General features: G+C 47.5%; 1 protein-coding gene across 1 annotated transcript in view; it reads left to right on the top strand.

Annotated features, from left to right (window-relative positions):
* dnase2b (deoxyribonuclease II beta) overlaps nucleotides 1-27,261 on the top strand; it is a 36,647-nt gene that overhangs the window by 1,862 nt on the left and 7,524 nt on the right. Inside the window, exons 2-3 of the mRNA XM_038793663.1 lie at nucleotides 16,071-16,248; nucleotides 21,447-21,525. Coding sequence (XP_038649591.1) covers nucleotides 16,071-16,248; nucleotides 21,447-21,525 — 257 coding nt within the window. The remainder of the gene's footprint in view (nucleotides 1-16,070; nucleotides 16,249-21,446; nucleotides 21,526-27,261) is intronic.

Below are 27,261 nucleotides of genomic sequence, written 5' to 3'. Positions count from 1 at the left end.
AATGAAAATGGCTTATTGTCACAAGTAGGCTTCAAATGAGGTTACTGTGAAAAGCCCCTAGTCGCCACATTGCGGCGCCTGCTCGGGGAGGCTGGTACGGGAATTGAACCGTGCTGCTGGCCTGCCTTGGGCTGCTTTAAAGGCCAGCTCTTTAGCCCTGTGCTAAACCAGCCCCTGAAATTAAAGCGCCCAACATGGGGCTCGAACCCACGACCCTGTTGAAGCAGGTTAGAAGGCAGCAGCCAGCCAGACAAGGAGAGGTCTTGGGGTGCATATGGGGAGCAGCCCTGTCTACCAGCCGGAATTGCCGGGTTCAATTCCCAATCTGGGGCTTTCTGGCCCCCAGAAAGAACGTTTGTGATGTTCTAGACCAGAGCATTGAGATGTACATTAAGGATTATGTCCGCCTAGGCTGTTTTGATTATTCAGTTGAAGAGGTGCATCTGTTGCTGGGTTTATTTGGCGAATGGTATCTTGGGCATGTGGTTGAGGGGGTGGGGGTGGGGGGAGAGAGAGAGAGAGAACTGGAGAGTATTAAGCAGGTTCTTCTGCCAATTTTTGGTGGTGGTGGAGTGGCAGTGAGGGTGGCGGAGGTATGGGTGGGGTAGGGGTGATGGTGGTGAGGTTGGGGTTGGGGGCGGTTGGGGGGGGGTCAGGATGGGGATTGAGTTAGTGGTGGTGGGGTTTGTGGGAAACAAAAACTACGGAAGGTAAAGGGAGCACGACAACAGAGTGACCCTGGCGGGAGAGGGAATTTCCATGAGGGACGGAATGGGGTTAATAGAAAGGACCGGATATCATGGGAGGATGGAAGGGATGGGATGTGAATGGTTTTGGAAGAGGGTGGTATGCAGGGAGTGGCTGAGTGATGGAATTAGCTAAGTGGCAAAATGAAGGGGGGGGGAAATTATTTGATGCAACTTATTGAAAAATTATTCCTCCTGTTAAAAATAAAGATTCACTAGATTTGAACAAAAATATTCTCGAACAGCTTTTTGATGCTCTGAAGGAATATATTAGCATCGAACATATAGATGAAGACAATGACATATATTCCAGACCTTCTACACAGCGTGACTTCAGTGGGAGAACCACTGCATAAACACAGACTGAAGGGGTGGAGCGGTTAGATTGCTGCCACAAACTTTCACAAGGTCTGTGTCATGGAACAAGGCTGGCAATTCGGAAGCTGTATTCTTCGATGATAGATTTCAAAGAAAGTGAGTGTTTATTCATAAGGAACATAAAAAATTTAGCCAGGTGCTCATGAGGCCAGAATAATCTCAGAGGATTGCGGGGGTGGTGGTGATGATGGAGACCAGCAGGGGTCAGGCCACGGAGGGGTTTGGAAGCAAGGATGGGAATTTTAACATCGAAGCATTGCTTGACTAGGAACCAAAGCAGCGAGCGAGCACGGGGGTGGCGAGTGATCGGGAATTGGTACGAGTAAGGACATGAGCAACAGCTTTTGTGATGGGTACTAGAGTGTGGGAGGCCAGGGTGTCATGTGTTCGGAATATTCTAGCATACAAATAACAACGGCATGAGTGGGTTTTTCAGCATTAGATTGCCTGAGATCAGACATTCCATAGAATCCATACAATACAGAAGTAGGCCATTTGACCCATCGAGTGTTCACTGAGCCTCTGTAAGAGGGCAGCACGGTAGCACAGTGGTTGGCATAGTTGCTTCACAGCTCCAGGGTCCCAGGTTCACTTCGCGGCTTGGGTCGCTGTCTGCGTGGAGTCGGCGCGTTCTCCCCGTGTCTGCGTGGGTTTCCTCTAGGTGCTCTGGTTTCCTCCCACAGTCTAAAGATGTGCAGGTTAGGTGGATTGGCCGTGCTAAATTGCTCTTAGTGTCCACAAAATGTTGGGCGAGGTTACTGGGTTACAGGGATTGGGTAGGGTGCTCTTTCCAAGGGCCGGTGCAGACTCGATGGGCTGAATGGCCTCCTTTTGCACTGTAAATTCTATGATTCCAAGAGCATCCTACCTACGCCCACTCCCCCACCCTATCCCCACAACCCCACCCAATCTGCACATCTTTGGACATTGAGGGGCAATTTGCGCAGGGCCAATCCACCTAACCTGCACATCTTTGGACTGTGGGAGGAAACCGGAGCACCCGGAGGAAACCCACGTAGACACGGGGAGAGCGTGCAAACTCCATACAGACAGTGACCGAGGCCAGAATTGAACCCGGGTCCCTGGAGCTAGTACTGTGAGGCAGCAGTGCTAACCACTGTGCCACCGTGCCGCTGTAGCCATCTGGGATGGCCACTTTCAGCATACAAAATAGACACTCGCAGAGCATACAGGGAAAAATGGACAATGCAAAGTAACAAGCAGGCACAGAGACTGAATGTGTATTTAGAAGACAGACTGCAGACAGAACCAAAACTCTTGGCCGATTTGCACATTGATGGCCCATCTCCGATGAACAAAGACTGGTGTTCAGGTAGCCGATACCGTCCCAAACAGTCCGGCGCCACTACCCCGGTAAGAAGACACAAACAAAGCCAGGCCAATGGCCATTTAGGACACGCCCAGCCATCAAGGCACCCGCCCCGTTATTGGCTCAGATCGATGGCAGCGATCGAGAAGCGGCCCAATTAATTGGGACCAGGTTTAAGGCCCGCCTAAAAGCGCATGAAGCGCCCCTGAGTATACGAAGGAACCCCCGCCATGTGTTCGCTCCCTTGGAATCGGCTCTCAACTGGAGAGACCCCTCCACCTGCACCACCCGAAGCAGTAAGTTCAAGTTCAACGCTCGCTACCAGACGGACGACCATAGCTATACTCCTGCTACCTCTTTGATCCTGCTAGCCTCAGATTCGAACAACGGCTACTGTTCCTCTGCCCTAAGCGGGTACCCGAAGTTAAGTATAGATGTTAGTGATAGACGTAGTTTAGCCTGTAGTGTTATTGTGCATGAGTAAACCATACTGTGTGTAAATAAAGTACCGTTGACTTTGAACTAACTAACTGGTGTATTGGCTCTTTGATCGATATTCGGTTGAACCTTGTGGCGGTATCAAGAGATACCTGGCGACTCTTAAAGCATACTCATAATTAAGATTTAGAAAGGCGACCTTATTAACCACCATATTTATAGTCACTAAAAGAGAGCAAGATTACTGGCGACTCTGGTGGGACTCGACCTAGAAGTGACTTTGTCACTCCGAGAGAACCCAACTTTGAATTAGAAACCCAATTGGAAAAAGTAAAAACCACAAGCGTAAGACCGATATCGATCAAACCTCCAAGATTCGGAAGTGTGTAATTTGCATGCGTACTACGCGGGGCTGGTTTAGCACACTGGGCTAAATCGCTGGCTTTTAAAGCAGACCCAGGCAGGCCAGCAGCACGTTTCAATTCCCGTACCAGCCTCCCCGAACAGGTGCCGGAATGTGGCGACTAGGGGCTTTTCACAGTAACTTCATTGAAGCCGACTTGTGACAATAAGCGATTTTCATTTCATTTTCATTTTTCAAAGGTAACCTCGATAGATTTTGTTGCGTAAAACTGTCGGGAGTCTTGTAGACCGGAAAATATCTTAAGCCGTACCCGTGTTTGTATCACCGCTTTATTCCCTCCTGTTCCAAATTTACGGCAGAAACCCAGAGATTACAGTAGAAATGGCAATGAAGGCAATGGAACGCCTTATGAACCCCCAGGAATTCGAGGTCGCAGCGACCAATAGAGCAGAGCAGTGTCCCATATGGGAAGAGGAAATTAGGAAGCATCTAAAAGGGAAAGGATGGCCCCTTTGGAAATAATTTTGCGCAAATGAGGAAACTGGTCCCGGAAGCATGGGACAGACTTGGTGGGATAACCTGACAGATTCATAAAAAGAGTTCAGGAAAAGTTCGTAAGCCGATGGCAATCGTGTCCTGCTTGGCACAACTGCAAGGCACAGAGGAGGGCGTGATGATACTCCGCAGAGAGATTCGAGTCAGAGAAAGAAGAATAGTGAGGGAGACGTCACCGAATGCGAGAAAGTTAATAAGAAACTCAGAGAGCAGTTAGCGGCGAAGGACAAGGAGATGCTGATGTCAAACGGGCACCACCAATCTTGTCTTGCTCACCTAAGCAGCTTTCAGTCCCAGTACGATAAGGCCTACCAAGACATGCAACACGCGGTGGTGGTAAGAGAAGAGACAGAACTTCAAGTTGAACAATGAAAGACGCAATGCGAGGATATAAAGGCAGCCCTACAAGCACTCCACAGTTCCACCACGGAACAAAGGCAGAGCTCGTTGACCACGCCAAATGCCGAAAGCAAATTGCAGACCTGCAATCCCTGCTCTCAGTTTCCAAGATACGTTTGGACCCCAGCTAGATCAGGAAAATGGCCCCGATTGGCAGGGGCTAAATGAAACTGCCCATCGCTATGTGCATGGAGCATGTACTCAAGATAAAACCCAGAAAAGGAAAGCACCCCCACTCCCACCTGCACAGGTAGAGCACAATCCCATGAACCCTGTCACCAGACAGCGCAGGGCCACAGCAAACAGAGACCCCGATTTTCTGTACACCACCCCATTAACCGTCACCCAATAAACGGACCCGTGTGACAAAATCAAACCGTTCCAACCCACATCGGACCCGCGCCATTACTTTGTGAAAGTTAAGCAACAGGCGACCTTGTATGGCCTGGACAGAAAAGAGTAAGTTAAGCTCACAGTTTTGAGCCTCGACCCCTCAGTCGTGGCAGCCCTTTCCTGACCCACAAAATGTAGGAGGAGGCACCCTCCAAGAAATGCATGCAGCGATCCGAGATGCGATAATAAGGGAGATCCCGTAGAAGGACTCAATAAACACAGACAGAAAAAGACCGAGCACCCAACAGCGTTTGCCTTTGGACCCACTTTACAGCAGTATTTGGAGAGTTAGCCCGCACCAATTTGACACCAGAATATATGGCCAAATGGTCTCGTATCCTAGTCTCCCACGCGACCGAAGCAGGACAGAGAGCTTGCGCCAATTATGACCCCTCAGACGACACGCATAATGAGGAATGGGTATTAAAGAGATTATCCCGAGCTTGGGAACAGTCCCTTCGGGGAAGGTCAGAACACGGAAAAGTACAGGAAGACCAGGCAGATGCTAATATGCATCCAGTCAGGACACATCAAAACCCCGCATGGGTAAACGAGGGAAGAAACAGCCCACAGCAGCGTAAATCACAAGAATGCTATAATTGTGGACAGTTAGGACATTATGCCCAAGAGTGCAATGCCCCCCAGAAACAGCAGCGAAACCAGCAGGCAAATGCCCTAAATAAGAACAGAGCCAATCCCATTCACAGTGTTAGCGCCTGTTCCGAGAACGCAGACATGAACGGCACCGATTGACGGTGTTCGGACTCCCCAACTTGGGACTGCGACACCCTTTGGGACATGTCTGGAAGACCGGTAGTGGCAGGCACAGTTCGGGGACACCCTGTAGAATTTCTTTGGGACACAGGAGGGTCCCGTACTATGTTAAATTCCTCCACAATGTTCCAACGGGATACATTGGCCCACCACAGACACCATTACCCTCAGCGGCTTCACAAGACACTTACAGCAGGGACACATTACGGCCCCTGTGGCTACTCAGATAGGCAACATTAAGACGAAACACCCCGTTGTTCTAGTAGATCTACCCCAGTCAGCCAAACACATTTTGGGGATAGATTTCATGAGCTCCCACAATCTTTCATTCGACCCCGTCAATAAATGTGTGTGGAGAATGGCAAAGGCAGCACGAGCCCCCGCCGTGCTCACAGTTCGAGACGACACATACAGGATTAGCGTAGTAGGAGACTTCTGTTTTGATCCACGAACCATTAGTAAAGACAAAGAAGTTAGAGCCGTTTTACAGAAACACAAAGCATCTTTTCCCCAGCACAAGCACGACTGCGGCAAGATCGCAGGTTTAGTTAACATCACAGGTCCCGATCCCAAACCCCAGAAACAGTACGGTATCTCCCAACAAGCAGAGGGAGAAATTGCAAAAGTCATCCAAAGTTTACTTGACCAAGGCGTACTTTGTTCAATAACCTCAACTAACAATGCCCCAATTTGGCCTGTCAGGAAACCCGATGGCTCATGGCGACTGGCCATCGATTACAGGGAACTAAACAAAGTGACCCCATTAGCAGCCCCCACCGTAGCCACGAGTCCCGAGACAATGTTAAAACAGGGACTTCCATTTAAGTTTTTCATGGTTTTGGACATCAGCAATGGCTTTTAGTCCATTCCATTGGATAAAGCATGCCAATACAAATTTGCTTTCACCTTCCAGGGACAGCAATACACGTGAACGTGCCTACCACAAGGCTTCCACAACTCCCCCTCCATTTTCCACAGACAATTGGCAAATGGATTAGCTAAATTTTCCCGACCTGATTGCCTCGTTCAGTATGCAGACGACTTACTCCTACAGACGGACACTAAGGGAGAGCACATTTCGCTTCTCACTGAATTAGTAGGACTACTTCACGAAATCAGATGCAAAGTTAACCCCAAAAAGGCCCAGATTCTCCAGGAAAAGGTCACTTATTTAGGCACAGTAATCACCCATGGCAAACGCGAGATATAGGAGAAACACATTGACTCCATTGTTAAATTACCCTTGCCCCATAATGTTACAGCCCTCCGGTCATTTCTAGGACTGGTTGGCTACAGCAGGAACCACATAGACGGTTTTGCCACAAAGGCAGCCCCTCCTTCCGAAGCTCCTAAAAAAGCAAGCCCCATGGAAATGGCTTCCACAGCACACGGATGCCGTGGATGCATTAAAACGAGCCCTGAGCACAGCTCCCGCTTTACAGGTACCAGACGCACTCTCCCCATATGCAATAGAAGTCGCATCCACTGACCGAAACCTTTCGGTCGTGCTCCTTCAGGAAAGACACGATCGTTTAGGCCCCGTAGCCTACGCCTCACGAGTTCTCGATCCGGTAGAGCAAGGATTTTCCACCTGCGAAAGGCATTTGCTCGCAGTTTTTTGGGCTGTTCAGTACTTTTCCTACATTACAGGACTCAACCCCATCACCATTTTGACAGAGCACACCCCAACCCAACTTCTACTAGACGGTAGACTAAAGGACGGCACAGTCAGCCAAATTCGCACAGCACGATGGACCCTACTCCTATAAGGACGGGACATTACCGTTAAAAGGACAAAGACTCACACATTTCTAGCAGACAATTTACAGTACGCAGGCACCCCACATGAGTGTGAGATCATTACGTGTTGATTGGTCTTGCAGTGTGTCAGCCAGTGTGTGTCTGCACCATTATATACTGATGTGTATATTATGACAGACGCGTCATGAAAAATGTCCTCACAATTTTCAGCATACGACAAAAATTTCATATAGCCTATCATTACCACCAAGCACAATGCTTGTACCCAAATCAGCTCCCCCGAAACCAGGTACGACATCCCAGAGACCCCAGACCACAAACGCAGCTCTAAGGATTTATGTGGATGGCTCTTCCACAGTTTTAAATGGTAAACGAATTACAGGTTGTGGCAGTTATGTAGAGGATGCGTAGGGACGCGCGCTAGAAGAAATCTCACTGAAACTGCCCAGACATCTCGGTTCGCAGGCAGCTGAATTAGCAGCCGTAACCTACATTGTACAGCACCCCGACTCGTTCCCGACCCCAGCCGACATATACTCCGACAGCCCCCCTGTAACGTTAAGGCAGAATCCCGAGGAAAAGCAGGTTCCAGACATGGTCACTTTTGGAGTTCCCCACGAGAGTGCCCCAGTACACGCGGTCCAGCTCTCACAGACCAATATTCAAGATCTAGCCCAAGCCCAGAAGAAAGACGAAAAGCTCAGGGAAGTTTCAAAAGGTAACTTCCCAGCCCCCTATGATAAGTACAGCAACACTTTAACAGCACACAATGGTATAGTTTTAAAATACGGTATTTATTTGGTCCCCACCCAAGATAGAAACCAGATTATCTGCCAATTCCATGACAACCATGGACACCAAGGGATAGATTCAACCCTTGCCCACCTCAGAGCTCTCTGCTGGTGGCCCGATTTAAAATCCAATGTGACTCATTACATTGAGAACTGTTTGATTTGAGCCCAGAGCAATCCAGACAGGTATGCGAAGAAAGGTCAACTCAGTCACACTCTCCCTGTTAATCGCCCCTGGACGAATTTACAGATAGATTATATAGGTACCCTAGCCCCCTGATAAAATGGTTTTAAATATGTGTTGGTAGTGATTGACACCTTCACAAAATGGGTGGAAACTTTTCTATCTAGGACTAACATGGCGAAAACGACAGCCAAGATTCTAACACAGCACATTTTCACAAGATGGGGCCTTCCCCGTAGTATCGAGTCAGACCAAGGCTCACACTTAACAGGACGCTGATGTGTTGGGTACTTTGGATCTGTGGAGACTGCGTTTACCTTAGCATTAATATAGATAGGCTACCAACACTTGTAATAGTAAAACACTATTTTATTAAGCTAGGAACTGTTGAACATACTTGCACTGTGGGTCGACACTGTTAGACACTGCCTATCCTGACCAGTGTAGACTATCAGCACATGGTAAAGATCTGTGCTGCAAGCTGTGAGCTCTGTCCTTCTCAGAGGCTGCATCCCGAATGAGCGGGAAAACTAGTGCCCTCTGGCTTTATAGTGAGCGTGCCCTAACTGGGGATGGCTGCTGTGCTGTGTGTGTTGATTGGTCTTGCAGTGTGTCAGTCAGTGTGTGTCTGCACCATTATATACTGATGTGTATATTATGACAGACGCGTCATGAAAAATGTCCTCACAATTTTCAGCATACGACAAAAATTTCATATAGCCTATCACCCCCAATCCAGCGGGATTGTAGAATGCATGAATCGAAACCTCAAAGCAACCCTTAGGAAAATGGTACAGCAGCATAATATCACATGGGACACAGTTCTCCCATTTGCACTCATGTTCATTGGGAACATGGGGTGAAATTCTCCGACCCCCAGCAGGGTCGGAGAATCGCCTGGGACCGCCGAAAATCCCGCCCTCGCCGTGACAGAGATTCTCCGCCACCCGGGAATCGGCGGGGGCGGGAATCACGCCCGGCCGATCGGCGTGACGTCCGCACCGATCGGCGAGGCCCCTGCGGCGATTCTCCGATGCGTCGGTGGTGACATCAGCGGCAGCTGATGCTGATGTCACCACCGGTGCATGCGCGAACCGGCGAAGGCCTTTCGGCCAGCCTGAAAGGCCGCTGGTGCCGGTTTTGGCACCAGTCGTCGTGGTGCCAACCGCTCCGGAGCGGGCCTAGCCCCCAAAGGTGCGCGTGAAGGGAACAGAATACTTATTAGGGCTTGATTTGGCCAGCTCCACAGTCACCGCCCTCACCCATGAGAAAGCAGTACAACAAATCCTGGAAAATATTAAAGCAGCCCAGCTCGCCGCAGCTGTTAGGCTTGGCGCACGGAAAAAACAGAGTAAAGCATGTTTTGATAAAACGGTACACCCAACGGAATTTTCAGTAGGACAGCAAGTCATGCTCTCCCTGTACAACCCCAGTTCATTTTCCCCCAAAGTTAGCCCCTCTGTTTATATGATCACTTATCATAATGGCAAGTCAGGATGGTTTCACATAAACCAGCTTAAGGTTTATGACACAGAGCAACCACTCCCACCACATCTCACTCGCAGCAGCAGATGAATAAGCCCCGCCCATGGACGACCTATTCCTACCCTCCCCCAACCAGTCCAGCCCGTCCACGGACACCACTTCGTCTCCACCCCCCAGACACACGACTCCGCCCCTCCCTTCATTCGATCAGCACTGACAGCGACAGCACTGATACATTAGACCTCATAGAACCGCCACACGATTTAAATTCTGCACCAGGCCCCACTCCCAGTGACTTCGAACAGGATATGTTTGACTGCTATGAGACCACTTATGTAAAAGCCCCTGAACTGGACCCACCGCCCGATGACGATTGATTGCCCCCTACCGCATCCACCCTAGACACTAAGCATTGGCACCGCGACAATTCCTACAGACTCATCCGTGAAGAAAGAAATGTAATGCATGCTTGAATGTTGTAGTGCCCCTTAGAATTTTATAATGATATGATGTAAATAAAAGCAATTTAGGTAAAGGTTCAAATCCATAGGATAGAGGAGGATAGAACCTGTCCTTGATTGCGGGTGCTCGACTGAGGCAGAGAACAAAGAAGATTCAATAATGTGATCCTTCATGCTTCATGTTGAGGATCATAAGGAGGGAGTGTAGCCACCTGGGATGGCCACTTCCAGCATATTAAATGGACATTCGCAGAGCATACAGGGAAAAATGGAGAATGCAAAGTAAAAAGCAGACACAGAGCCTGAATGTGTATTTAGAAGACAGACTGCAGACAGAACCAAAACTCTTGGTCGATTTGCACATTGATGGCCCATCTCCGATAAACGAAAGACTGGTGCTCAGCTGGCCGATACTGTCCCAGACATTCCGGCGCCACAACCCTAGCAAGAAGATACAAACAAAGCCAGGCCAATGGCCATTTAGGACACGCCCAGCCACAAGGCACCCGCCCCGTTATTGGCTCAGATCGATGGCAGTGATCGAGAAGCGGCCCAATTAATTGGGACCAGGTTTAAGGCCCGCCTAAAAGCGTGCAAAGACCCCCCTGAGTATAAGAAGGAACCCCCGCCATGTGCTTCCTTGGAATCGGCTCTCAACTGGAGAGACCCCTCCACCTGCACTACCAAAAGCAAGTAAGTTCAAGGTCAACGCTCGCTACCAGACGGACGACCACAGCTATACTCCTGCTACCTCTTCGAATGCAACAGCCTCAGATCCGAACAACAGCCATTGTTCCTCTGCCCTAAGCGGGTACCCGAAGTTAAGTATAGGTATTAGTGACAGACATAGTTTAGCCTGTCGTGTTATTGTGCATGAGTAAACCATACTGTGTGTAAATAAAGTACCATTGACTTTGAACTAACTAACTGGTGTATTGGCTCTTTGATCGATATTTGGTTGAACCTTGTGGCAGTATCATAAGAACATTAGAACAGAAGAACTAGCAGCAGGAGTAGGCCATCTGGCCCCTCGAGCCTACTCCGCCATTCAATGAGATCATGGCTGATCTTTTGTGGACTCAGCTCTACTTTCCGGCCCGAACACCATAACCCATAATCCCTTTATTCTTCAAAAAACTATCTATCTTTATCTTAAAAACATTTAATGAAGGAGCCTCAACTGCTTCACTGGGCAAGGAATTCCATAGATTCACCACCCTTTGGGTGAAGATGTTCCTCCTAAACTCAGTCCTAAATCTACTTCCCCTTATTTTGAGGCTATGCCCCCTAGTTCTGATTTCACCTGCCACTGGAAACAACTTGCCCGCATCTATCCTATCTATTCCCTTCATAATTTTATATGTTTCTCTCAGATCCCTCGTCATCCTTCTAAATTCCAACGAGTACAGTCCCAGTCTACTCAACCTCTCCTCGTAATCCAACCCCTCCAGCTCTGGGATTAACCTCGTGAATCTCCTCTGCACACCCTCCAGCGCCAGTACGTCCTTTCTCAGGTAAAGAGACCAAAATGAACACAATACTCCAGGTGTGGCCTCACTAACACCTTATACAATTGCAGCATAACCTCCCTAGTCTTAAACTCCATCCCTCTAGCAATGAAGGACAAAATTCCATTCGCCTTCTTAATCACCTGTTGCACCTGTAAACCAACTTTTTACGACTCATGCACTAGCACACCCAGGTCTCTCTGCACAACAGCATGTTTTAATATTTTATAATTTAAATAATAATCCCTTTTGCTGTTATTCCTACCAAAATGGATAACCTCACATTTGTCAACATTGTATTCCATCCGCCAGACCCTAGCCCATTCACTTAACCTATCCAAATCCCTCTGCAGACTTCCAGTATCCTCTGCACTTTTCGCTTTACCACTCATCTTAGTGTCGTCTGCAAACTTGGACACATTGCCCTTGGTCCCTAATTTCAAATCATCTATGTAAATTGTGAACAATTGTGGGCCCAACACTGATCCCTGAGGGACACCACTAGCTACTGATTGCCAACCAGAGAAACACCCATTAATCCCCACTCTTTGCTTTCTATTAATTAACCAATCCTCTATCTATGCTACTTAATAACATGCATCTTAATCTCATGCAGCAACCTTTTGTGTGGCACCTTGTCAAAGGCTTTCTGGAAATCCAGATATACAACATCCATTGGCTCCCCGTTACCTACTGCACTGGTAATGTCCTCAAAGAATTCCACGAAATTAGTTGGGCACGACCTGCCCTTCATGAACCCATGCTGCATCTGCCCAATGGGACAATTGCTATCCAGATGCCTCACTATTTCTTCCTTGATGATAGATTCCAGCATCTTCTCTACTACTGAAGTTAAGCTCACTGGCCTATATTTACCCGCTTTCTGGCTACCTCCTTTTTTAAACAGTGGTGTCACGTTTGCTAATTTCCAATCCGCTGGGACCACCCCAGAGTCCAGTGAATTTTGGTAAATTATCACTAGTGCATCTGCAATTTCCCTAGCCATCTCTTTTAGCACTCTGGGATGTATTTCATCAGGGCCAGATGACTTGTCTACCTTTAGCCCCATTAGCTTGCCCATCACTACCTTCTTAGTGATAACAATCATCTCAAGGTCCTCACCTGCCATAGCCTCATTTCTATCAGTCACTGGCATGTTATTTGTGTCTTCCACTGTGAAGACCGACCCAAAAAGCCTGTTCAGTTCCTCAGCCATTTCCTCATCTCCCATTATTAAAACTCCCTTCTCATCCTCTAAAGGACCAATATTTACCTGAGCCACTCTTTTTTGTTTTGTATATTTGTAGAAACTTTTACTATCTGTTTTTATATTCTGAGCAAGTTTACTCTCATAATCTATCTTACTCTTCTTTATAACTTTTTTAGTAGCTTTCTGTTGCCCCCTAAAGATTTCCCAATCCTCTAATCTCCCACTAATCTTTGCCACTTTGCATGCTTTTTCCTTCAATTTGATACTCTCCCTTATTTCCTTTGATATCCATGGTCGATTTTCTCTCTTTCTACAGTCCTTCCTTTTTGTTGATATAAACCTTTGCTGAGCACTGTGAAAAATCGCTTGGAAGGTTCTCCACTGTTCCTCAACTGTTCCACCATAAAGTCTTTGCTCCTAGTCCACCTTAGCTAGTTCTTCTCTCATTCCATTGTAACCTCCTTTGTTTAAGTGCAAAACACTAGTGTCTGATTTTACCTTCTCACCCTCCATCTGTATTTTAAATTCCACCATATTATGATCGCTCCTTCCGAGAGGATCCCTAACTATGAGATCATGAATCAATCCTGCCTCATTACACAGGACCAGATCTAGGACCGCTTGTTCCCTCGTAGGTTCCATTACATACTGTTCTAGGAAACTATCGTGGATGCATTCTATAAACTCCTCCTCAAGGCTGCCTTGACCGACCTGGTTAAACCAATCGACATGTAGATTAAAATCCCCCATGATAACTGCTGTACCATTTCTACATGCATCAGTTATTTCTCTGTTTATTGCCTGTCCCATCATAATGTTACTATTTGATGGCCTATAGACTACTCCTATCAGTGACTTTTTCGCCTTACTATTCCTGATTTCCACCCAAATGGATTCAACCTTATCCTCCATAGCACCGATGTCATCCCTTACTATTGCCCGGATGTCATGCTTAAATAACAGAGCTACACCCTTACCATCCACTCTGTCTTTCCGAATAGTTTGATACCCTCGGAAATTTAACTCCCAGTCGTGACCATCCTTTAACCATGTTTCAGTAATGGCCACTAAATCATAGTAATTCACGATGATTTGCGCCATCAACTCATTTGCCTTATTCCGAATACTATGAGCATTCAGGTAAAGTATACTTATGTTGGCTTTTATACCTCTGTTTTGAATCTTAACACCTTGATCAGTAACCTCTCCTAAGTTATATTTCCTCTTAACCTTTCTCCTAATTTTCCTTGTTGTTGAACCCATATCTTCATGTAACAACCTGCCACGTCGCTTACCATTTATGTTTTTACTTCCCGTTTTATTCCTTTTAGTATTACTGGGCCTATTCACTGAATTCCCCTAAGTCACCTTGTACTGTCGCCCTTTTTGATTTTTGACTATGGCTTCTCTGCCTTACACTTTCCCCCTTACTGCCTTTTGTTTCTGTCCCTGTTTTACTACCTTCTGACTTCCTGCATCGGTTCCCATCCCCCTGCCACATTAGTTTAAACCGTCCCCAACAGATCTAGCAAACACCCCCCTAGGACATCGGTTCCAGTCCTGCCCAGGTGCAGACCGTCCGATTTGTACTGGTCCCACCTCCCCCAGAACCGGTTCCAAGGCCCCAGGAATTTGAATCCCTCCCTCTTGCACCATCTCTCGAGCCCAGCATTCATCCTATCTATCCTGACATTCCTACACTGACTAGCTTGTGGAACTGGTAGCAATCCTGAGATTACTACCTTTGAGGTCCTATTTTTTAGTTGAACTCCTAACTCCCTGAATTTAGCTTGTAGGACCTCACCCCATTTTATACCTATAGCATTGGTGCCTATGTGCACCACGACAGCTGGCTGTTCACCCTTCCCCTCCAGAGTGTCCTGCAGCCACTCCGAGACATCCTTGACCCTTGCACTAGGGAGGCAACATACCATCCTGGAGTCTCGATTGAGTTTGCAGAACTGCCTGTCTGCTCCCCTTACGATTTAGTCCCATATCACTATAGCTCTGCCATTCTTCTTCCTGCCCTGCTGCGCAGCAGAGCCAGCCATGGTGCCATGAACCTGGCTGCTGCTGCCTTCCCCTGGTGAGCCATCTCCCTCAACAGTATCCAAAGCGGTATATCTGTTTTGCAGGGAGATGAAGCAGGGGACACCTCCACTTACGTCCTACTCTTGCTCTGTCTTTTGGCCACCCATTTCTCTCTCCCTCAGTAACTTTCACCTGCGGTGTGACCAATTCGCTAAACGTGCTATCCACGGCGTCCTCAGCATCGCGGATGTTCCGAAGTGAGTTCATCCGCAGTCCATCCGCAGCGAGTCCATCCGCAGCTCCAGAGCCGTCAAGCGGTCTAACAGGAGCTGCAACTGGACACACTTCTTGCACGTGAAGGAGCCAGGGACAGTGGACGTGTCCCTGAGCTCCCACATTGCACACGAGGCGCATGACACGAGTCTGGGATCTCCTGCCATGTCTTAAACCTTAGGTTAACTTACACAACTACAATTCCAAAAAAAAGAAAGAGAAAATAAATAAATAAATTAGACCATGAAAAGAAAAACTACTTACCAGTCACTTATCAGGGATAAAAAGCACCTCCTCCCCACCTAGCTTCAAATTCCAAACTCACTCTTTGCTGTCACACTCTGGCTGTGTCTCACTCTGGCTGTGTCTCACTCTGGCTCACTGGGAGAACTCACTGGGAGTGAGTTACAAGTTGCTCTTTTAAATTGGTCTGAGTTGACTCCCACCCCCACCCCACTTCCTTTTATATCAAAGTAGATTAAGGTGACTAACACTTAACTGCAAACCAGTTATGTGGGTAGGGCAGCCCTTATTAACCTTCACTGCACAATTCTAGATTAATTTAACTTCCTGAAATTTAAAAAGGAACAGTCTTACCGATTGGAGTCAATTCCCACCTCGCTTCCTAAACTCACTCTTTGCTGTGTCTCACTCTGACTGTGTCTTCTCTGGCTCACTGGGAGAACTCAGTGAGCCAATCCATCAAGAGATACCTGGCGACTCTGAAAGCATATTCAGAATTAAGATTAAGAAAGGCGACCTTATTAACCGCCATATTTATAGCCACTAAAAGAGAGCAACACCACTTTGTCCAATACTGCTGGGACATATAGGACTGAACAGGCAGCAATGATGGACTGCATTGTTGAAGATACAATGCCAAACCATTACAGATTCATACAGAATAATGTTTCAAACACTTATAAGCTTTGTGTGATTTGGTGTTTTTTATTTTACCTTTCGGAATTTATCAATTTCTGAACTCACAGGTTTGTCATTTACAAGTTGCCCAAACATAAAGTTCATCAATCCATCGGGATGGGATTAAAATACTTTTACTTGGATCCTTCAACTGTAACCTGGCAGCAAAGCAAACACCGTGTCAATATGACAGAGAGCGCCCTTGGACGAACATTGCAGCAGCTTTACTCCACCTATCAGTTAAAGGCAAGTATTAACACCATGTGTGAACAACCCACATGCACACAAAAGCAACAGATCCCAGTGAGAATTCCACAGACCATAATACGCAGGAAGAGAGATAGGCCATTCGGCCCATCAACTCTGGTCCACCATTTAATAGGGTCATGACTGATCTGATATGACAATGATAATATATAATAATCCTCAAACCCACTTCCCCACCTTATCCACATAACCCTTACTGGATAAAACTCTGTCTATCTCAGCCTTGAACATGCTTGATGGCCCAGCCCCTCTACAGCTCTCTGCGGTAAAGAATTCCACAGATTCACTCCGCTCTGAGAGAAGAAATTCCTCCTCATCTCATCTCTGTCTTCAATGGGCGGCCCTCTACTCTGAGATGATGACTCCTAGTCCTAGAACATAGAAAATGCAGGACATTCGGCCCATTGAGTCTGCATTGACCCATTTAAGCCCTCACTTCCACCCTATCCCCATAACCCAATCACCCCTCCTACGCTTTTTGGACACTAAGGGGCAATTTAGCATGGCCAATCCACCTAACGTGCATGTCTTTGGACTGTGGGAGGAAACCGGAGCACCCGGAGGAAACCCACGCAGATACGGGGAGAACGTGCAGACTCCACACAGACAGTGACCCAGCGGGGTATCGAACCTGGGACCCAGGCGCTGTGAAGCCACAGTGCTAGACTGGGTAACAACCTCTCATCATCTACCCAGTCAAGACTCCTGGGAATCCTATACGTCTCAATAAGATCGTCTCTCATTCGTATAAACTGCAATGAGTACAGGCCCAACCTACTCAACCTCTCCTCATAAGAAAATCCCTCCATACCCGGGATCAACCTAGTGAACCTTCTCTGGACAGCCTCCAATGCCAGTATATCTTTCCCTAGATAAGGGGCCCAAAACTGATCACAATATTCCTGGTGTGGACTAACTAGTGCATTGTATGGTTTTAGAAGACTGACCTATTTTTCTACTCCATTCCCTTTGAAATAAAACCAACTTCAATTTGCCTTCCCTGTCACCGGCTGAACTTGCATGCTAGCTTTTTGTGATTTGTGCAAGAAGACCCCAAGTCCCTCCATGCTGCAGCTTTCTGCAGCCTTTCTCCATCTAAATAACATTCAGCTCCTTTATTCTTCCTACCAAAATGCAGAACTTCACATTTTCCTACATTATATTCCATCTGCCAAGTTTTTTGTCCACTCACCTAACCTGCCCATATCCCACCGTAGACTCTGTGTGACATCATCACCATTTGCCTTCCCACCTATTTTTGTGTCTTCCATAGGTTTGGCAATAGTGCATTCACTCACTTCCCTTGTCCGAATCATTAATATACATTGTACATAATCGTGGCCCCAGCACTGATCACTGTGACACTCCACTAGTTACACCCTGAAAATACCCCACTTTTCCCAACGCCCTGCCTTCTACGACCCACAATACCATGGGTTCTTATCTTATTAAGTAGCCTTTTGTAAGGTACTTTATCAAATACTTTTTGGAAATCCAAGTTTTGCGTTCTGGTGGAGAATGGAGTGTCGGCTGAAAAACTGGATTTGCGCTGGGCGCCAATGCCGTTCTGATACTCCCTTCCCCTGCCAGTGACGGCAGCGAGCTACATGCCAGCGAGCTACATGCCACGCGCTAGAGGGAAGATGTAAATCGGTGACTTGCACCCATTTGCATCTGATCAACAAGCGGGAACCCCCCACCCCCCCACCATTATGCACTGAGCCCTACAGCAAGCAATTCTCCTGGCGGGATTTTTTGCAAGTTTTCCGAAGCGTGGCCCTGATGCGGTGGACCCCATGGCGGGTCAAGGGCGTCAGTGCATAATGGAGGTGCCACCCAAAGACCCCCCAACAATGCATACCCAGCCCCCTGCCTGACTCCTCCACCAACTACCCCAGCTCTCCATCAGACCTTCATCAGACACCCCATCAACCTCCCCCCATCAGACCCCATCAGATCTCCCCATCCAGAGACCCCCATCAGACACACCCTTCAGAGACCCTCTTCAGAGACCCCCTTCAGAGACCCCCATCAGAGACCCCCATCAGAGACCCCCTTCAGAGACCCCCTTCAGAGACCCCCTTCAGAGATCCCCATCAGAGACCCCCAGCAAAGACCCCCATCAGAGACCCCCTTCAGAGACCCCCTTCAGAGACCCCCATCAGAGACCCCCAGCAAAGACCGCCATCAGAGACCCCCTTCAGAGACCCCCTTCAGAGACCCCCATCAGAGACCCCCAGCAAAGACCGCCATCAGAGACCCCCTTCAGAGACCCCCTTCAGAGACCCCCATCAGAGACCCCCAGCAAAGACCGCCATCAGAGATCCCCTTCAGAGACCTCCAGCAGAGACCCCCAGCAGAGACCCATTTCAGAGACCCCCATCAGTGACCCCCAACAAAGACCCCCTTCAGAGACCCCCATCAGAGACCCCCAACAAAGACCCCCATCAGAGACCCCCATCAGAGACCCCCTTCAGAGACCCCCATCAGAGACCCACAACAAAGACCCCCATCAGAGACGCCCAACAAAGACCCCCATCAGAGACCCCCAGCAAAGACCGCCATCAGAGACCCCCTTTAGAGACCCCCATCAGAGACCCCCAGCAAAGACCGCCATCAGAGACCCCCTTTAGAGACCCCCTTTAGAGACCTCCATCAGAGACCCCCATCAGAGACCCACAGCAGAGACCCTTTTCAGAGACCCCCATCAGAGACCCCCAACAAAGACCCCCATCAGAGACCCCCATCAGAGACCTCCTTCAGAGACCCCCATCAGAGACCCCCAGCAAAGACCCCCATCAGAGACCCCCTTTAGAGACCGCCATCAGAGACCCCCATCAGAGACCCCCATCAGAACCCCCATCAGAGACCCCCATCAGTCACCCCTGACAGAATGCTGAGGAGCAGTCCAGGCAGTACATAGAACATACAGTGCAGAAGGAGGCCATTTGGCCCATCGAGTCTGCACTGACCCACTTAAGCCCTCACTTTCACTCTATCCCCGAAACCCAATAACCCCTCCTAACCTTTTTTGGTCACTAAGGGCAATTTAGCATGGCCAATCACCCTAACCTGCGCAGCTTTGGACTGTGGGAGGAAACCGGCACACCCGGAGGAAACCCACGCAGACACGGGGAGATCGTGCAGACTCCGCACAGACAGTGACCCAATGGGGAATCGAACCTGGGACCCAGGCGCTGTGAAGCAGAGTAGAATGAACAATCATTGCATTTTAACTTACCCTTCCCTGACATCTGCTGCCTCAGTCAACAGTATTTAAAGCAACAGCAGTTACAAGTGCCAGAAGCTTCCTTAAAAGCAAAGTAAATTTCTATAGGGCTTCAAATCCCTTGACAGCATTTGAAATGCAAATCTTCCAATCAATTCCACACAGCAATACATTGCATTAGTCAGTGATTGACAGTTTTATTACGCCGGAGAAAGTTGTTTTGTTGACTGTTGATCTATCTTTCCTTTCACGCTTGAATGCATCTCAAGTACCCTGCTTTGATGCTAACCACAATGTTTATAAACACTCTTGCCATAATTGACAGTTCCCCATCACACCAAAAGCAGTTAAGTGCTTTCACTTCCTCTTTTCCACAGCAAAATTAAGTTTCTCCCGAATTTCTTATTGGATTTATTAGCTATTATCTTAAATATATCCCCCTCAGTTGTGGACTCAATCTCACATAGGGACAAGAGTTGGCCATTCAGCCCCTCGAGCCTGCTCCACCATTCAGTGAGACCATGGCTGATCTGTGGCCGAACTACATATACCTGCCTCCATATCCTTTAATACCTTTGCCTAACAAAAATGTATCTCTCTCAGATTTAAAATTAACAACTGATCAAGAATCAGTTGTCTTTTGTGGGAGAGAGTTCCAAACGTTTACCCTCCTTTGTCTGTACAAGTGCTTCCTAACATTACTCCTGAACAGTCTGGCCCTAATTTTTAGACTCTGCCGCTAGTTATAGAATCTCCAATCAGTCGAAACCCTGTCTTTTCCTGTTAATACAGTGAAGACTTCGATCAAATCATCCCTTAAACTTCTAAATTCTAGAGAAAGCAGACCTAATTTGTATAATCTCTCCTCATAACCTAACCCCTGAAGTCCAGCTATCATTCTTGTAAACCTACGCTGCACTCCCTCCAAGGCCAAAATACCGAACCTAAGGTGTGGTGCGCAGATCTGCTCTCAGTACATCAAGTGGGGTCTAACCTGGGTTTTGTAAAGCCGCAGCCTAACCTCTGCATCCTTATACTCCAGTATCCTTGATATAAAGGTTAATGTTCCATTAGCCTTCTTGATTACTTTCTGCACTTGTGGAAACATCTTTCCTGTGTCCAACTTAACAACGTCCTTCGCCCCTCCCGGCCTTCACCTTTCGAGAGAGCCTCCTCAACCTTTCCTGATAGTTATAACCCCCCTTGTTCTGGGTTTCATCCTTGTTAATCAATCTACCCCTTCCTCCCAACCTCGCACTGTGCTTTTTATTGTGTGGGGACCAGAACTGTACAAAGAAATCTCAATGTGGTTTACGTGACCGCTCTGTTTTTTCCAATTCTATCCCTGTAGAAATTAGGCCCAGTGCTTGGTTTGCTATTGTTTTTTAACGGCCGTGTTATCCTGTATTGCTACTTTCAGTTCTCTGTGAACCAGCATGCCACAGTCCCTTTGATCCTCTGCTTCATTCAGACCCTCATTTACCAAGGAGTATGAGGCTTCAGAGTGGATAAAAAGAAATGGCATCAGGAGTAGGCAATTTGAGCCCTCGAACCTGCTCTGCCATTCCATAAGATCATGGCCAATCTGATTGCGGCCTTCATTCCATTTTGCTGCCTGCCCCCTTGACTCACTTTGTTGATGAGAAATCTGTCCAACTCAGCCTTGGATATATTAAGTGACCACTGCTTCCTGGAGAAGAGAATTCCAAACACTAACCATCCTCTCAAAGAAGAAATTCCTCATCTCCAGCTTGAGGCCTCTAATTCTGATTCCATCTCAAACCACCTAACAAGATGCACCACCTCACACTTGTCTTTGTTGAGATCCGTTTGCCATTGAATCGTCCATCCATCCTTCAAATTTCCTAACATATTGTTTATCTCGTGTGACTTGATGGAATTATTTGTTTGGATTAGGAGCTATCAATGTTGTTCCCTTGGTAAACAGGTCGATGACAGAGCATATTTTATCTACAATGATGGTGCACCGTCAATGCCTTATGACATGAAGCATGGACATACAAAAGGTAACTTATATACTATATACTGTTGGCACAAAGTTTTGATAATGTTGAAATGGAGCTAGAGTGTGAGGATTCTGAAGATCCTGAGTTGAACTTAGTCTGTTTAGGCGTAGTCATAGAGGACTACAGGATAGAAAAGGCCCTTCAGCCCATTGCATCTGGGCCAGTCAAATACAGCCGCCTAACTGTTCTAATCCTGTTTTACGGCACTTGGCCCATAGCCTTGTATGCCTTGGCACATCAAGTGCACATCAAAGTACTTCTTAAATGTGATGAGGGTCTGAGCTTCCACCACCCTTCCAGGCAGTCAGTTCCAGACTCCCACCACCCACTGGGTAAACAGGTTTTTCCTCATGTCCCCTCTAAACCTCCTGCCCCTTACCGTAAATCTCTACCCCCTGGTCATTGACCCCTCCACCAAGGGGAAACGTTTCTTCCTGTCTACTTATCTACTTAGAACTGAGATGAGGAGGAACTGCTTCTCGCAGAGGGTGGTGAATTTGTGGAACTCGCTGCCCCATAGTGCGGTGGAATCTGAGTCATTAAATGTTCTCAAGAAGGCTTCTGGGGAAAAACGGGTTAAAGGGATATGGGGAACAGGTGCAGAGGTGGATTTGAGACCAGGAAGAGATCAGCCAGGATCTGATTGAATGGCAGAGCAGGATCGGGAGGCTAAATTGTCTACTTTGCTCCTAATTCCTACGTTCCTATGTTCCTATGCCCCTCATAATTTTATACATCTCAATCATGTATCCCCTCAGTCTCTGCTCCAGGGAAAAGAACCCCACTCTATCCAATGTCTCTTTGTAACAAAAACTCTTTAAATTAACTCTTTAAATTTAAATTAAATTAATGGTGGCACAGCAGCACAGTGGTCAGGGACCCGGGTTCAAGTCCGACCTTGGGTGACTGTGTGTGTAAAGTTTGTACATTCTCCCCGTGTCTGCGTGGGTTTTCTCCGGGTGCTCCGGTTTCCTCCCACAGCCCAAAGACGTGCAGGTTAGGTGGATTGGCCATGCTAAATTGCACCTTAATGTCCAGGGCTGTGCAGGTTAGGTTATGGCGTTACAGGGGTAGGGAGGGGCGGTTGGGTGAATGGATATGGGTCGAGTGCTGGCTCGAAGGGTCGGTGCAGACTCGATGGGCCTCTTTCTGCACTGTCGGGATTCTATGATTCTATGATTCTCCAGTCCAGGCAACATCCTTGGAAATCTCCCCTGCACCCTTACCAGTGCTACCACATCCTTCCTATAATGTGGATTCCAGAACTGTACACAATACTCCAGCTGGGGCCTACTAACATTTGGTACAGTTCCAGCATAACCTCTCTGCCCATAAACTCTACGCCTCAGCTAGTAAAGGCAAGTACACCATATGCCTTCTTAACCACTGTATCTACCTTCTCTGCTACCTTAAGGGACGGGTGTACGTGTACACCAAGGTCCCTCTGTTCATCGGTGCTTCCCAGGGTCCTGCCGTTTATCGTGTATTCCCCTTGCCTTGTTTGTCCTGCCCAAGTGCATCATCTCACATTTATCCCGATTGAGTTTCATTTGCCACTGATCAGCCCATCTGACCAGACCATCTATAGCCTCCTGTAATCGAAGGCTTCCTCCTCACTATTTAGCACCCCATCATTTTTTGCATTATCCCTGATTTAAATGATCAACCCTCCTACATTCAAGTCTGAATCATTTATATAAACCACAAACAGCAAGGGTCCCAACTCTGATCCCTGCGGGACCCCACTGGACACAGGCTTCCAGTCAGAAAAACACCCCTCGACCATCACCCTCTGCTTCCTGCCACTCAGCTAATTCTGGATCCAATTTGCCAAGTTTCCTTGGATCTCATGGGCTCTTATCTTCTCTATCAGCCTCCCATGTGGAACCTTATCAAAAGCCTTGCTGAAGTCATCTACAAACCTGGTCACCTCTTCGAAAAATTCAATTCAGTCAAGTTGGTTGGAAATGATCTCCCGTTAACAAAACCACGCTGACTGTTCTTGATTAACCCCGGCCTCTCCAAATGCAGATTAATTATGTCTCTCAGAATTGCTTCCAATTGTTTCCCCACCACTGAGGTTAGACTGACTGGCCTGTAGTTTTCGGGTTTAGCCCTTCCTCCAATGTGACCACATTGGCGATCCTCCAGTCCTCCGGCACCTCTACTGTGGCCAGAGAGGAAGTGAAAGCCATTGCCAGCACCCCTACTATTGCCTCACTCAACAACCTAGGATACATTTCATCTGGCCCTGGAGATTTGTCCACTTTTAAGCCTTCCCAGCCCACTTGGAACCTCTTCTCTGTCCGTGTTATTTTCTTTAATTTTATCTTTAATTTTCTTTAATTTTATCTTTAATTTTCTTTAAATTTATCACAGTCCTTCTCCGTTATTTCTATACCCACATCATCCCTCTCCCGAGTGAACACCGACACAAAGTATTAATTTCGAACCTTACCTACAGCCTCCGGCTCCACACACAAATTACCCCTGTGGCCCTTAATGAGCCCGACTCTTTCCCTAGTTAAATTTTTACCCTTAATGAACTTGTGAAACAAATTAGGATTTTCCTTTATTTTACCTATCCGTATCCTTTCATGTCCCCTTTTTGCCCTCCTAATTTCCTATTTAAGTTCCCACTTGCACATTCCATACTCCTGTACCACCTCTGCTGTTTTGAGTCCTCAATATCAGCCATGAATATCACTGAATCCAGTGCTGTACATCCCTCAACATCCAGGATTCACTGGATTTGTTGATCCCACCCTTTTCTTGATTGGAAGATGTTGACCCTGTACTCGCCCTATTTCCTTCTTGAATGGGTCCCACTGTTCTGTCACAGATTTACCGACAAGTCTCTGCCCCCAGTCCACTCTGGCCAAATCACATCTGATCTTATTAAAATCAGCCTTCCCCCAGTTTAGAACTTTGATCTCAGGCCCAGCCTTCTCCTTTTCCATAACAATCTTGAATGTAAAGAATTTATGATCACTGTCTGCAAAATGCTCCCCCACTGATACCTGCTCAGCTTTGTTACCTAAAATTAAGTCCAGGACCGCTCCCTCACTTGAAGGACCTTCTACGTATTGACTTACAAAGTTCTCCTGAATGCATTTTACGATTTACGCTCCGTCTAAACCTTTCACACTGTAACTACCCTAGTTATTTCCAAAATCACTAGCATGTGGCACTGGAAGCATTCCAGAGATTACTGACTTCTGCGTCCTGTTTTTTAATCTACTTCCTAGCTTCCTAATGTCTGCTTGCAGGACCACATCCCTTTTTCTGCCTATATCGTTGGTACCAATATGTCCGACAATATAGAACAAAGAACAAAGAAAAGTACAGCACAGGAACAGGCCCTTCAGCCCTCCAAGCCTGTGCCGACCATGCTGCCCGTCTAAACTAAAATCTTCTATACTTCCCGGGGTCCGTATCCCTCTATTCCCATCCTATTCATGTATTTGTCAAGATGCCCCTTAAATGCCACTATCGTCCCTGCTTCCACCACCTCCTCCGGCAGCGAGTTCCAGGCACCCACTACCCTCTGTGTAAAAAACTTGCCTCGTACATCTCCTCTAAACCTTGCCCCTCGCACCTTAAACCTATGCCCCCCCCCCCCCCGTAATTGACCCCTCTACCCTGGGGAAAAGCTTCTGACTATCCACTCTATCTATGCCCCTCATAATTTTGTAGACCTCTGTCAGGTTGCCCTGTCTGTTTGCCTTCTCCTTCACTGGCATTTATGAATTTGGAACTCCCTGTAGATTTAAGGGAAAAAAATATCAAGTGGCAGCTATAATATAATTTTAGTGTCCCTACCTCCCACATTTGGGATTTATGGAGTCTCGATGCATTTGGCAATTATGTTGATTCTCGGTGAAAGCGAAAGATCAAGGAACATCAATTTTCAGAGTCATGCGTAAATATTTCAAATCACTTGTCAACACTGGAAAGGCTTTATTTGGCAAGCAGCTGATTGCTGGTCACTATTGGTCAATAATTAGCCAACGTTTAACGGGCTCCACCATTGGTCTATCCTTTGGGGAGGTGAAGGGTAATGACCTTGACAGCAGTTATCTAACTGTGAGCTAATACTTCAGTTCTGGTTACCAACCCGATATCAGCCAACACTTCTTCTCTTCCAACAGCAGGAGAGGACATTGGCGTTCCCGTACTCTCTTTTTATGGGTTTTGGTCCAGTTTTTGTCCCTCCTTTCTTGTTGGCCCTGATTCTCCGTTCTCCGGGATCAGGCATCAAGCTTCAGCCATGATCATAATGATTGGTGGAGCGGGCAGGAAAGGCCTCCTCCTGCTCCTAGTTTCTATGTTTCTATGTCTGCAGTCGGCTTCACCAGCCTATAAGTGTAGGGTTTCCGACCTGACCCACCTTGAACCAAATTTCATCCTCCCCTTTCCACAGCATTGACTTTTCCAATAGGGTGGAACCCGCTGGAAGGGATCCACTGACTCATCCTCCGTAACCGAGACAGAAAGGGGAAAAGAGAGATTGCATTTATATAGTGCCTTTTGGGCGATCAAGATGTCGCAAAGCGCTTCGCAGCCAACAAAATACTTTTGAAAATAGTCGTCATGGCGAGGAGGCCAACGTGTGGCCAGTTTGTGCATTGCAAGCTCCAATAATAATAATAATAATAACGTATTGTCACAAGTAGGCTTCAATCAAGTTACTGTGAATAAGCTCCAATAAGTTACAGCGAGCTGATAATCTATTTTGGGCTCTTCTCGAGGGATTGGCCGAAGCTTCCGTCTTTAAAGTAGTGCTGAGGGAACTTTGATGTTCACCCAGGAGAGCAGACGGCGGCTCGTTTTTTTGCCTTTTCGGAGAGACGGCACACCCGATGGCGCGGATGATGACGTGCTCCACCCTGCACTGCAGTGCAGGCTGAGATTTTATGCTCATATCTCTGGAGGGGGGGGGGGTCCATGAACCACAAGATTGTGACTTTGAGGCACGATTGTTACCAACAGAACCACAGCTTTAAATAAAAGCTGAAAACGCTGGAAATCTCCAGACCGTCAGCCTCTGTCGAGAGAGAAACAGGGTTTAACGCGTCAGGTCGATGACCTTCTGTCAGAATGTCTGAGCAACTAATTCCTCTTTGGCTGACGTAAGTCAGTCTGAAGCAAATGGTGCATCAGACTCACAAAAGAACGTGGGCGGCGCGGTAGCACAATGGTTAGCACTGTTGCTTCCCAGCGCCAGGGATCCGGGTTCGATTCCCGGCTTGGGTCACTGTCTGTGCGGAGTCTGCACGTTCTCCCCGTGTCTGCGTGGGTTTCCTCCGGGTGCTCCGGTTTCCTCCTACAAGTCCTGAAAGACCTGGGGCGAAAAGTGGCGGGGCGGGCAACTCCGGCGCGAAGGAGTGGCGTGAACTACTCCAGCGTCGGGCCACCCCAAAGTGTCATAATAGCCATTCATGTATATAATGAGATGCAGACAGGCAGTGATTGACACACAGGATGACCAATGAACACACAACACAGAACAACCAATCACCAGACAGGGCACCACCACTATAAAGCTCACAGGAATTAAGACTTTCCCTCTCTCAGGACCCAGCTACTGAGACAGTCAGAGTGCACAAGCTAGTGAGCACTATCACCATGCGGTAGCTAGTAAGTCTGGTCAAGCCAGTAAGAGGTCATCAGTTGGATTAGTAGAGTGTCAACCCACAGCTGAACACGTACAGCAGTCCATAGTTAAATAAAACA

This window comes from Scyliorhinus canicula, chromosome 4, assembly GCF_902713615.1.
Source record: "Scyliorhinus canicula chromosome 4, sScyCan1.1, whole genome shotgun sequence".
Lineage (NCBI taxonomy): Eukaryota > Metazoa > Chordata > Chondrichthyes > Carcharhiniformes > Scyliorhinidae > Scyliorhinus > Scyliorhinus canicula.
This window is presented reverse-complemented; position numbering and strand designations above follow the sequence as displayed.